This window comes from Eulemur rufifrons, chromosome 16, assembly GCF_041146395.1.
Source record: "Eulemur rufifrons isolate Redbay chromosome 16, OSU_ERuf_1, whole genome shotgun sequence".
Classification (NCBI taxonomy): domain Eukaryota; kingdom Metazoa; phylum Chordata; class Mammalia; order Primates; family Lemuridae; genus Eulemur; species Eulemur rufifrons.
Genome location: NC_090998.1, coordinates 81155320 through 81169459, shown reverse-complemented (window position 1 = coordinate 81169459; position 14140 = coordinate 81155320). Strand labels below are relative to the sequence as shown.

The 14140-nt window shown below is 39.3% G+C and overlaps 1 protein-coding gene across 1 annotated transcript; it reads right to left on the bottom strand.

Annotated features, from left to right (window-relative positions):
* Positions 1 to 517: 517 nt before the first annotated feature.
* NOPCHAP1 (NOP protein chaperone 1) lies at positions 518 to 6922 on the bottom strand. The gene is made up of 4 exons (XM_069491023.1): positions 6808 to 6922; positions 5013 to 5099; positions 2522 to 2658; positions 518 to 769 (listed from the first exon to the last, which is right to left on the bottom strand). Exons 1-4 carry the CDS (start codon positions 6920 to 6922, stop codon positions 551 to 553), a joined length of 558 nt encoding a protein of 185 aa, XP_069347124.1. The 3' UTR covers positions 518 to 550.
* Between the last annotated feature and the right edge of the window lie 7218 nt (positions 6923 to 14140).

The following is a 14140-nucleotide window of genomic DNA, read 5'->3' as shown; positions in this document are numbered from 1 at the left end:
CACAGAGTGGCATCAATGCCCAGGGTTTGGGTCAATCTTTCAAGCTTGAAGAGCTGACCAAAAGAGGGGAACTGTTAAATTAAATAAGCAGGACGCCATTACTAACCACAACCTACCTTAGTAGATAAACACACCAAAACCTAACTTAGGAGTGTTTTTTTGTAACAAATAGCTGAGTTTTAGCCAAACACAAACCACTGAGCTTCAGCCAGTCACAGGTAGCCAATTGATGAGACCATGCCCAAATAAAACAAATGCCCAGCTGTAATCAGTCAAGTTATTCCTGTATTTTACTTCCATGGTTAGCCTATAAAAGCACACTGTCCACACTGCAAAGCAGAGGTCTCTGAACCCCTTTCAGTTTAAAGTGCTGCCTGATTCATGAATCATTCTTTGCTCAAATAAACTCTGGTAAAATTGTCTAAAGTTTTTCTATTAACACATAAAAGCACCATAGGTACCTAAAATGCAAAACAGCCAGTGAACCAGACTCTTTTTCACAGAATTTGCAGGCAAATGTTACCTGTTTCTTTTCAGATAATTTATTTCACTATTTCTTTTTTTTACTTGCTGGACTGTCCAAAACTTCAATCTTGCCTTTTCCATCTTCAGAATTAGGAAGCTTTATGTTATCTATGGTGACTTCATGAGAGATGCTGTCTTCTTCATCCTCAGATTCTGAACTGTTCTCTGAACTGTCTTGTGAACTCTCTTCTGAACTGTCCTCTTCTTTTGAATCCGACTGATTCATCTCAAACAAGGCCACATCCTGCAAAAAGTATCAGGCAAGAAACCTATATGAGGATAGTTCTCTAAAAAGTTGTAATGAAACAACACTGGGAACAACCAACATTTAGTACAAATATTGAAATGTAAAGGACAAGAAATGTTTTTAATACAACACGCACTTTTATGCTTTTAATTGCCAGGGTCTACCATAATGATGATTTGCATTTACTATAAGTCTAAAAAATCTCCTACAGCCTAATTCTGTATATCGTGAACACATTTAACAACATTCACCCAACAAATATTAACATGAGCCAGGCACCACACTAGAGACTCAACCACAAAAAATTCAAAACAAAACCCTTGCCTTCGTAAAATCTACATTTTTGATTAGGGACCAATAAATTACAACCTGTAGGTCAAATCCTGCCTGCTGCCTTTTATTCAGCTCATAAATTAAGAATGGTTTTTAAGTGGTTGGGGGGGGGGAATACCCCAAATAATGCCATTTTATGAAACGTGAAAATTATATGAAATTCAAATTTCAGTATCCATAAATAAAGTTTATAAGCCTTGCTTATTCGTTTATGTATTGTTGATGGCTGCTTTCACACTACAAGAGCAAAGCTGACCAGTCACAACAGAGATTGTATGGCCCACTGAACCTAATGTATTTACTATCTGGTGGCCTCTTATAGAAAATGTTCACTGACCTCTGTTCTAGAGGCGAAAGAAAGACAATAAACAAACACATACAGAGCATGATGAAGGGTGGTGAAAATAAGAAAAGCAGGAAAAAGATCATAAAAGGCCATGAGGGAAGGCTCTGGATGAGGTGACAACTGAAAAGAGAGAAAGAGGGAGTCATGATGCGGAAATCTGGGGGAAAGCACTCTGCGTGAGAAAACTGCAAGGGAAAAGACCTAGAGCTGGGGGGCAGTAAATGAGGGGGATGGTGCAGGAGACATGGTCAGATAGAGACCTAGAGGCAGGATCATATAGACCCTTTGAAGGACCTAGAATTTACTGAAAATGTGATGGGAAGCCCCCTGGTTGCTAAACTGTGCACCATACACACTGTATGAAGAATAGACACCAGGGAGAAAAGACTAGAAGCAAGGAGACCTGTTAGGAAATTACTGCAATAGTCCTAAGGAGAGACCATAATTATTAATACTTGGACCAAGGAAGGTCCAAGGGAGTGGCAGAGGTTGTAAAAAGCGGTTGGATTTGGGATAATATTCTGGAGGTAGAACTGACCAGATCTGCTGATCAGTTAGATATTCTCATTAACAATGGTGTCAGATCTGTCCAAACACAAGTGTTATAATGGCAATTCCAGTGTAGAAACAAGATATGAGTATAAATTGAGAGAAAATATTCACACGTAGCTTATTGTAAATAATCATTCTCTTAAACACATCATTTATTTATTTTTGCACACTCAATGAATCAGATGATAATTACCTATTTTGAGGCTTGAATGGGGAAAAAAATCCAGTTAGGACATTTAGTAAATTGATGCTTTAAGATAACAAATGTAATATCTGACTTGAAAAATCCGTCCCTGTGGCTCCATGTGACTAAATCCCTAAGCTTCACCTAGGGAAGCTTACTGACCTATAAGGCCTGAATCATAAAATGACTATGTTCCTGTGCAGTATTAGAAACATTAGCTAACACAAGGAAAATTAACACTTGGAAATAAAATGTAAGAGAGCTCTCTCTTCTTTTTAGGTGACAAGGCACACTGGTATTTTTACAGTGTGAAATAAAAACAAAACATAGTTACCATTTGTATAACTTTTCCAAGAGTCCCATCAATATTTTCAATATTGAAATGACCAGGTGGTGCAGCTGCCATTTCTTTTTTTAGCTTTTCATTTGCCTGTGCCATCTGTGGGAGAAAAGTCTGTATTTTGTCCAATACTATGGAGAGAAAATACAGTATATCAACATTTATGCTAGTAAATTCTAAAATTCAGGATTTCCTGTAAAACACTTCTGAATTGAATAGTCATAACCATAATAAATCTTTCAAGTCCCTTCCATTGTAAGAACCTCCATCCTCTTCTGAACTCTTCTGAACAAAGCAGGACTACACAATTCAGCAATTAATTATTTTTCAAATGTTTTATTTGTGTTTCTCATATATCCCCAGAACTGTAAACTCCTAGAAGGCTGACATTCAGCAAATATTAATAGTAACTGAATTAAGTAGGCATTAAGACTTAATAGTTAAGTGCACCAGGATCCGAGGCTTTAGGGTAAGACTTAATTAACTTGGGGAAGTTAATTAAGTAGTGGTTGTTTTTGCCTGTCCAACATCTGTTCCCTTTCTTCTGATAACATAACCCTGACTTCCCTTTTAAGCTTGCATCACTCTTTGTCACTCCTGTCCCTCACCCTGTACATGCCTATGTATTCCACAACCTTCGTCACTGTAATTTGCTTCAGTGGCATACACAGTAATGCATTGTTGTAGTTGGGCCAGTAAGAGATCACTCAGGACTTCAGTTTGAACTGTTGAGAGAGAAATCTGAGTGAATGACAGACTGAGCTGCAGAATATATGCCTGAAGCTGGTGATCAACCAACCAACATGCAACACCTGGGGGAAGACCTGCTCTAGGTTAGGCCAACACCCAGGAAAGCAGAGCTAAGAGATACAGAGTAGCAGATTTCTGAGGACACTGAGCACCTGGGTCCCGATGTACCTGAAGTCACTGCCCCTGGGGTATTTCCCCCAATAAAATGAGCCAACATAATTTCTTTTCTTTGCTTAAGGAAATCTGAGCTGGATTTGAGTTATTTGCAACCAAGAGTCCTAATTAATATATTTAATTTTTACCACTCAAAAACTCAGTTTACTCAAAAAGAGTGAAAGAGAGGTAATAATTGCCAGTCATTGTGCTAAGTACAGGGGAGTCAATAAACAAGGGATTTTTTTCTTCTTTAGCACTCAAAAGAGGCCTGGCACATAACTATGTATATATGGGCTCTCAAAACTTGTTAAGTCACTGCAATGGCTATATAACACATGACTAAAATGTCCAGAGTATGGAAGAAGAAAAAAAAATGGTGGTATAAATAAAGTAATGATCTTTAATTATAAAATAAGTCTCCTGGAAGGACTCCATAAAAGCATGTACACATACAAAGCCCCACACAAAGTCCGATGCACACTAAATAGTGAATAAATGTTAGCTGTCATCCCCCTTCAGATACACAGAGAAATTACTGATAACAATAAAGATGTTTCCATGTCTGGAGATTTAAATCTATTGCCATAGAAAATCTTGTTCTGCTTTTGTTTTTAATTAATGAATCAAGTGGAGCAAAACAAGTACCAAAATGTGTGGCCCAAACCATGATTCTCAGAAGCCAAATATTTCTGTGGTACTCTAGAAGAGTATATGCCACATCCTAAAGTTAGGCCAGTTGTAGTTCTTTTAAATTAAATAAAACAAAATCCAAGGGCTGGGCACAGTGGCTCACGCCTGTAATCCTAGCACTCTGGGAGGCCGAGGTGGGAGGATCACTCAAGGTCAGGAGTTCGAGACCAGCCTGAGCAAGAGCAAGGCCCCGTCTCTACTAAAAACAGAAAGAAATTAGCTGGACAACTAAAAATATATAGAAAAAATTAGCCGGGCATGGTGGCGCATGCCTGTAGTCCCAGCTACTCGGGAGGCTGAGGCAGGAGAATTGCTTGAGCCCAGGAGTTTGAGGTTGCTGTGAGCTAGGCTGATGCCACGGCACTCTAGCCAAGGCAAAAGAGCGAGACTCTGTCTCCAAAAACCAAAAACCAAAATCCAGCATCCAACAAAAAATTACCAAACATGCAAATAAACAAGAAAATATAATCTATAATGGAAAACAATAGACGTAGATCCAGAAATGATATAGATGATAGAATCAGCAATAAGAATATTAAAACAGCTATTATAAATATACTCTGTATGTTCAACAAAGCAAAGCACAAACATAATGAGGAAAGAAATCAAAGATGTATAAACTATTGTCCAGGCCATTTAAAAAGAAAATGAAAGACAAAAAATCTCAAATTGAACTTCTAGAGATGGAAACTATAATATCTACCTTGAAAAATACATTTATTCTATCCTTGTGCACTGAATTTATAATGTAAATCACAAGTCAGACTTGCTGTATTGGACTCTCTGTGGTTTGAAACCTGACCATAAAGGCAGAGATTACCCCATTAAATAACAGCTTAATTAGGCAAAATTTAGCATTAGAGAACAAGAAAGGGAGAGAAGCACTTACAGGGACTCCTCTCTATCCGAACCGTTTGAAGAGTGGAGGTTTTTCTGGAATTAGGCTGGGAGTTGATGAGCAACCTGTCCCATATACCTGAAAACACACATATACTTAATTTACTATAGCATAAAAAAAATTACAGGCCCATCAGCAAACCTCCCAAGCCTTAAGTCTTGACTGTTCACTCTCTCCAAGAAGTTTTTTTAAAAAAGAGGCACTCAAAATTCCATTACAACATTTTAGGTCATGGTAGGTATAGACGTAGATACCCCAGCATATTTCACATCAGCTACTATACATAATTATTGCCATTCTCATAGGCGTTCCAGTTTTTAGCTGGTTAACAACACTACATGAAGGCAACATTAAATGATCCCCTACTATGAGCCCCAGGGTTCATCTTTTTATTCACAGTTAGAGGTTTAACAGGAATTGTATTAGCTACCTCATCATTAGATATTGTTCTTCATGACACATAGTATGTCATAGTATTAATACATTTCCACTCTATCTTAGCGATAGGGACAGTCTTGGCTATTATAGGCCACAGCACTCTGCAGCCTGGTCCCTAACAGGCCACCAGTCATCAGCCCTAGAGTTGGGGACCGAGGGTTGGGGACCAGAGCCCTACTCTACCTTCTCAGCCTCATCACTCACTACTCAAATCAACCCAACTCTCCAACCCATCAGAGCTCCCACAGTAGTACTTTCAAAACTCAAGGCGTTGCATACCCAACAGGTATATAACTCCTGGAAAATCCCTTCAATCTCTGGAAAAGAAAAAAAAAAAAAAAGCCTATTCATCCTCAAAGCAGAGCTCAACAAACGTCCGTTGAATGCTTAACACTTAAGCGCTACTGGATTAGTGTTCAGAGCAGACTCTGCGGCCAGAATGCCTAGATTCAAACTCCAGTTTTGCTACTTTCCAGCCACATCATCTCCAGAAAGTCACTTATCTGTATAATACACCATGCCTCAGCTTCCTTATCCTAAAACGGAGATAACAAAACCTTCTGTAAAGGGTTGTGAGGATTAAATCTGTTAATTTCTGGAGCATAGTAAGCACTACATAAGCTTTGGCTATCATCATTATAATTCCTTCGGAAGCTCTGGGTTCTCACAGAACCTTTTCTTCAAGCTAATATTTACTGAGAACATGCCCAAACTCTTTTACGCATCCTTCCCCACCTCACAAAAATGTTATAGGTACTACTAGCTCCGTTTTCCAAATTGGAAAACTGAGGCTTAGAGAATGTAAATAACTTTTAAGTCCCACAGTTAATTACTCGTGGAGCTGGTATTCGAACCCATGTTTTTTACTTCCATATTACAATGTCTGAAATGCTGGGTGAAACTCCTGGATGCATGGCTCCCCTCCACAAGAGAGAGGCACTAAAGGGTGGTCTGTGTGCTTGTGAAGGAAGAGGAGGGTGTTAAGCATAACATTCATCTGCTTCCCCCTACCAGCCCACCACTCCGACCCAGACAGTCGGCCCTAAGGCCCTCCCTTCCCTTCGAGAGTTCGGGAGAGCCCCAGGCTGGAGGGCAGGAGCTGTCTCTTGCAGCGGCGCTTCACAGAACCGGGGCCGACCACCTTGCGGAACGTCAGAACCACCGCTAAGAAGCCGTCCCAGGCCCGCGGCCGGGTGTCCGCCCCACAGCTCTCACCCCCAGCAGCGGCGGGGCCCGCTGGAGCCCTGCAGCCGTCCCCAGGGATCCTCTGGGGAGCTTGTGGCCTGGGCCGGAGCCACGCGTCCCCCGCCGCACGTGCGCGGCCCACACAGCCGCACCCTTCCGTCACCTCCGCGGACGTCGCTCCCCGCCGTCAGCAGCTCCTTGGACACCGGCAGCCCCGAGCAGGCCCGGGCGGACGAGGAACAGCTCGGGCTGGCCTGAGGCTCGCCGTGGACCTCCATGCCTCCCTCAAATCTCCTGAGCCCGCTCAGCCAAGCCCGGATGCAGGAAACAGGAGTGGGCAAGGGGGCGGGACAAGGGCCGCGATTGGAGGAAACTCGGTAGTGGGCGGGGCGAGAGGCGGGGCGGCAGGTCGACCCCTGGCGCAGCAAACGGGCTGCCCGGGAGCTTCCGGTCATTTCTACCTGAGTAAAGGGAGGTTTAGACTCCTGAGGGGCTGTCATTGGCAAAAAGAGCTGGTGAGGCTCGATTTAGCTGAACAAATTCAGACATAAAGAGCATAATATAAGCAGCTCCTCTTTATTCTTTTTTATTAAATTTATTTTTTAAGTTGTGAGAAAAAACATGTAACAAAATTTACCATCTTAATCATTTTTAATTATAAAATTCAGTAGTGTTAATTATGTTCACATTGTTGTGCAACAGATCTCTAGAACATTTTCATCTTGCAAAACTCAAACTCTATAACCATTGAACTCTCCAATTCCTCCTCCCCCAGTCCCTGGTAACTATTGTACTTTATGTGTCTAAGAGTTTGACAAATGCAGATACTTCATATAAGTAGAATCATAGAGTACTTGTCTCTTGTGATGAGTTATTTCACTTAAAATAAGGTCATCAAGGTTTACCCATGTGGTAGCATGTAACAGGCTTCCTTTCTTTTTTAAGGCTGAATAATATTCCATTGTATGTCTACACTACATTTTCTTTCCATTCATCTCTCAATAGACATTCAGATTGTTTCTACCCCTTGGCTATTGTGAACAATGCTGAATGAACGTGCATGTGCAAATAAGTATCTCTTAAAGACCCTGCTTTTCAGTTCTTTGGGATATATACCAAGAAGTGAGATTACCAGATAATATGGTAATTCTACTTTTTAACTTTTTGAGGAACCTCCATACTGTCTTCCATAGCAGCTGATCTATTTTACATTCCCAACAGCAGTGCACAAGGGTTCCAGTTTCTCCACATCCTTTTCAATACATTTTCTTTTCTTTTTTGTTGTTTGTTTTTTTGACAGTGGACATCCCAATACATATGAGGTGATACTGCGTAGTTTTCATTTGCATTTTTCTAATGATTAGTGAAGTTGAACATCTTTTCATGTACTTGTTGGCCAGTGGTATATCATCTTTGGAGAAAATGTAACCAGCTTTATGAACAAATTTCAATGAAACCTATGTTTTTAAAAGAATCCTCTCCCCTTCATATTTTAGTTTCTCAGGCCAGTAGGGCCTGATGATCAGAACCTTGTAAATTTTAAATAACTATTTCACCTTTTGAGTTATTTCCCATAAATTGTGAAATCTCTACAAGACAAAGGAGTTGAGATTCTGAAGGCCCCTGCACAGACTTCCTGACTCCAAGACTCACCATTTACCACAACCTGGCTCAATGCACATGGCTCCTGGTTAATTTCCCCTGCTTAAAAGTCCCATAATCTCCCTTAGTCCGGGAGATGGATTTGAGGCTGCTTTTCCCATTCTCTCAACAAGTTGTCTTTTAATGAGACATCTTTTGTATTAGAATTTCCTTTATTGTTGGCAATCCTCGTCGTCTCAGCAATTGGTTATTCTGTGCCACAAGCAACTGGACCCAGGCTGACACTCCCTTGTGGTTTTGATATCAAAATGTCTATATTCAATTCCTTTGCCATTTTTAATCAGGTTATTTGTTTTCTAGTTGTTGAGTTGTAGGAGTTCTTTATATATTCTGGATATTAACCCTATATAAGATACACAATTTGCAAATATTTTCTCCCATTCAGTAGGTCACCTTTTCACTCTGTTGATGCTTCCTTTCCTCTTGTACTTTTAACAGTCTTTATTGACCACCTGCAGTGTGCCCAGACCCCTCTGATAGGGGGTTCACAGACAAAGAAGGAGAAATCTTGTAACAACCTTTTCTGCTTGTTTCAGACAAACAGGAGCTCCAGACTCAGCCATACCTAGATTAAATCCAGTGTCAGATCATTCATTTAATAGCTGTGACTTTGGACAGATCACTCTCTGATCCTCCATTTCCTCCTCTGTAAAATCCAGGATAGTAATACTTCACAGGGATCTCTTAAGGAACAAAAGAGGAAGAGGAGTAAAATGTATGTAATGGTACATCCTGGAAGCTGTATTATTGTTATTGTAATAATAATTTAACATTATATTATAACCAAATTATAAAACTCAGGGCACAAAGCATGATGGGAGAAGTAACAGTAGGCACTGAGGAAGAAAACACTGATTAATGTATTTTAAAAGCTGATTTCACTGTCTTTCTACTTTCTAGATAAAACCTACTATGTCTGGAGATCCTTCAGGGAAGGAATAGTACCTTTTTCCTTTGTATTCACAGCATGTATGTGGGAGTAGGCACATAGTTAATGAGTAATCCACGTTTGATGAGTGAATGAACAAATAGAATTTGAACAAATGAATAATTGTTAATTAATTGTTTTATTGATTGATTGATCACCTGAGCAAATATGGATTCTAGCCTATGGAAATATCCTCAGATCTCTTCTGTGAATTGTTGATTGACTGAGATCTGAAGCATGCCGCAGGTACAGCACTATACCAAACTAATGGGCCATTGCTGGTTTGTAAGAATAGCTTAGAAATTAAGACATTTAGATCTCACTAAGATACGCTAGAAAATGCACTGGCAAAATTTAGTCTTCCTTCTAGCAAATGATGTTGTTAACCAGAAAAGTAGTTTTAGAAAATATAAGGGTAAGTACAAAACATAGTTTTTCTCACTTATAATCCCTTTAAAAGATAATTGGTGTTTAAAACAAAAAAAAATGTATTATGGAGTTATAACAAATGCAAAAACAAACTTTATGACAAGAATAGTATAGAAGTTGGAGGTGATAAATAGAAATGTACTGTCATAAGGATCTTATGGGCCGGGGGCAGTGGCTCTCGCCTGTAATCCTAGCACTCTGGGAGGCCGAGGCGAGGGGATCGCTCAAGTTCAGGAGTTTGAGACCAGCCTGAGCAAGAGCGAGACCCCATCTCTACTAAAAATATAAAGAAATTAGCCAAACAACTAAAAATAGAAAAAATTAGCCAGGCATGGTGGCACGTGCCTGTAGTCCCAGCTACTCAGGAGGCTGAGGCAGGAGGATTGCTTGAGCCCAGGAGTCTGAGGTTGCTGTGAGCTAGGCTGACACCATGGCACTCTAACCTGGGCAACAGAGCGAGACTCTGTCTCAAAAAAAAAACAATAACAATAATAAAAAAATAAAAGAAGCCCCAGAGACCTGCTTTGCCCCTTCCACCATGTGGGGATGCAGCAAGAAGCAGCTATCTGTGAACCAGAGAGTAAGCCCTCATCAGACACTGGATTTCCCAGCACCTTGATCTTGAACTTAACTTTCAGAACCATGAGGAATAAATTTTTGTTGTTTATAATCACCTAGTTTATGGTAATTTGTTATAGCAGCCTGAATGGACTGACAAGACATAACATGAAGAAAAATTGATAAATTTGATCCAGCAAAATTAAAATCTTTTGCTCTTGAAAGGCACTACTGTAAATGAAAAGACAAGCCAAGACTGGGAAAATATATTTCCAAAAACTAATGACTATTGAAGTACAGTCATGCATTGCACAACAACGTTTTGGTCAATGATGGCTGCATAATTTGATAGTGGTCCCATAAGATTACAATACCATATTTTCACTGTACCATTCCTATGTTTAAATATGTTTAGATATACAAATACTCACGATTGTGTTACAATTGTTTATAGCATTCAGTGCAATAACATGCTGTATAAGTTTGTAGCCTAAGAGCAATAGGCTATCCCATGTAGCCTAGGTGTGTAGTAAGCTATACCATCTAGGTTTCTGTAAGTACACTCTATGATGTTTACACAACATAATCACCTAACAATGCATTTCTTAGAACACATCTGCATTGAAAAGTGACACATAATGGTTCTTGTATCCAAAATATACAAAGAACTATTATAATTCAATATTAAGAAGACAATCCAATAAAAAAATGGGCAAAAGATTTCAAAAGATACTTCATCAAAGAAGGCATGCAAATGTCAAACAAGCAAATAGAAAGAGACTTCACAGCATTAGTCATTACAAAAATGCAAATTAAAACTACAGTGGCAAAGCAACACATGTACTCACCATCAAACTGGTTTCACTGATCATCACCTAAGAGCACATTCAGGAATAACAATCGGGTGTACGGCAGATGTAGGGGGGGAGGGGATGAGTGTATACATACATAATGAGCGCGATGTGTACTGTCTAGGGATGGACACGTTTGAAGCTCTGACTCGAGGGGGTGGGGGGAGCAAGGACAATATATGTAACCTAAACTTTTGTACCCCCACAATATGCTAAAAATAAAAACAAAAAAAACCTACAGTGGCAAACACTACACTCCTATTACAATGGCTAAAATTAAAAAGACTAAAAATATCTTGCTGATGAGGATGTGGGACAATTCTGTGGCTCTCAACTGTGTGTGATTTTGCCCCAGAGGACATTTCTTTTTCTCTTTTTTGAAACAGGGGGTCTCACTCTGTTGCCCAAGCTAGAGTGCAGTGGTGTCATCATAGTTCACTGCAACCTCAAACTCCTGGGCTCAAGCAATTCTCCTGCCTCAGCCTCCCAAGTAGCTGGTACTAGAGCCATGTACCACCATGCCTGGCTAATTTTTCTATTTTTTGTAGAGATGAAGTCTAAATATGTTGCCCAAGCTGGTCTTGAACTCCTGGCCTAAAGTGATCCTCCCACCTTGGCCTCCCAAAGTGCTAGGATTATAGGCATGAGCCACCATGCCTAGTCCCCAGAGGTCATTTGACAATGCCTGGAGAAATTTTTGGTTATCACAACTAGAAGAGAGCTCTTGACATCTAATGCATAGAGGCCAGAGATCCTGCTAAACATCCTACAAAGCAAAAGATAGGCTCCAGAACAAAGACTTATCTGGGTCAAAATGTCAACAGTGCTAAGGTTGAGAACTGTGGGACAAGTGGAAATTTATACATTACTAGTAGGAAAAAAAAATGGTACAGCCACTTGGGAAAACAGTTGAGCAGTTTCTTATAAACATACACTTACCCTGTGACACAGCAATTCCACTTCTAGGTATTTGCCCACGTGGCAGTCTCTAGGATAGCCCCCAGTGATCCCCTCTCCTGGTATTTATGTCCATATATAATCTCCTCCTCTTGAGTATGGGCTGCATCAAGTGAACTGTTTCTAATGAATATAATATGGTAAAAGTAACAGGATGTTACTTCTGAGGTTAGACTACAAAGAGCCTGTGACTTCTGTTTTGGCTGCTGTCTCCCACTCTCAGAGAAGCCAGCTGACATGCTATGAGTTACCCTATGGAGACTTGCACATGGCAAGGAACAGAAATTGGCCTCCAGCCGACACCCAGGGAGGAAGTGAGATTCTCAGTTCAATACCCAAAGGAACTGAACCCTGCCAGTTCCTTGTATGAGTTTCTTCTATAATATAAGAGAGCTTGGAAACAGATCCTCACCTGGCTGAGCCTTTCAGTAAAACGACAGCTCCTGCCAACAGCTTGACTGTAACCTTTTGAGAAACCTTGAACCAGAGGCACCCAGGAAAGCCACACCAGATTTCTGACCTACAGAAATTGTTAGGTAATTGTTTGTTGTATTGAGCCCTAAATTTTGGGGTGATTTGTTGTATAGCAATAGATAACTGAAACAACCCCAAAGAAATGAAAATATATTTCCACACAAAGAGTTATATGTGAATGTTCATAGCAAGTTTATTCATGATAGCCAAAATTGGAAACAAGACAATTGGTAAATGGGTAAATCAACTGGTAAATGGGTAAACAAATTTTGGTGCTTGTATAAAATGGAATACTACTCAGCAATACAAGGAAACAAACCACTGATCCATGCAACAACAGGTGTGAGTTTCAAAAGCATTATGCTAAGTGAAAGAAGTCAGACCCAAGAAACTATATATTGTGTAATTCCATCTATTTTAAATTCTAGAAAAGGCAAAAGTATAATGACACAAAGCAGATCAGTGGTTGTCCGAGGCTGGGAAGGGGAAGTGAATGACTGTAAAGTGGAATGAGGAAACTCTTTGAGGTGATGACAGTGTTCTATGTAATGACTATAGTGGTGGATATACAACTCTCTATATTTGTTAAAATTCATTGAATTGTATACTTATAATTTAAAAATTATTTCAGAAATGAAACTAAACTAGAAGTAACACAAGAGCATATATCCACTACCAAAAAAGAATTAAACAAAGGAACAAAAGATAGTGACAAAGAAAAAAATTTTAAGAGAAGGAATAAATAAATTTAAAAGCCTTAGGAGAAAATGATGGATACAGAAGACAGATAAAGAGTTCTCAAAGAAGCACCCTGTCTTAGTCCATTTGTAATATTATAACAGAGTACTCCAGACTAGGTAATTTAAAATAAAAAGAAATTTATTGGCTCACAGTTCTAAAAGCTAGAAAGTCCAATGACACATACTATGTATAATAAAATGTATATACTGCTGCCCCTAAATCAGCATTTGACTCAAGTGGGAATTACTAGAAGCTTTCCTGCTAAAGTCTATAGAGGAAAGATAAGGATGTTTGTAATCTTCACTATTACTTAAACATCGAAGTGGCAGTATTATATAAGAGGAAACAATTAGAGGCATAAGAATTGGAAAGGAAGAGTTAAAACTATTTCTATATGCACATGTTATGATATACTTGGGGGGGAAATGCAACAGAAAAACTGCTACAAACAACTAGAGAATTTGGTAAAGTAGCAGGAATAAAATAAATGTACAGAAAGTAATAGCTTTCATATATATAAATACTATACAGTTTGAAAATACAGTGGAAGAGAAAACCTATTTAAAATAAGAATAAAATAAAGTGAAATACTTAGGCATAAGATTAACAAGAAATGTAAAAAAATACGTGAAGGAAACCATAAAACATTCCTGAAAGGTAAAAAGTAGATTTGAATAACTGGAAAGGTACACCATGGTCTTGGATGGAAAGACTAAATATCAAAAATTCATCAATATTCCAAAGTATTCTATTAACATTTCACAATGATAATGAAAATATTATCAGGTATTTTTTCCCTTTGAGTAAGAAAATTGACTAGAAAGTTTATATAAAAAGACAGACAATAGTAGCAAAGTAGACTCTGAAAAAGAAGAGCAATGCAGGGAGAGGGGAGC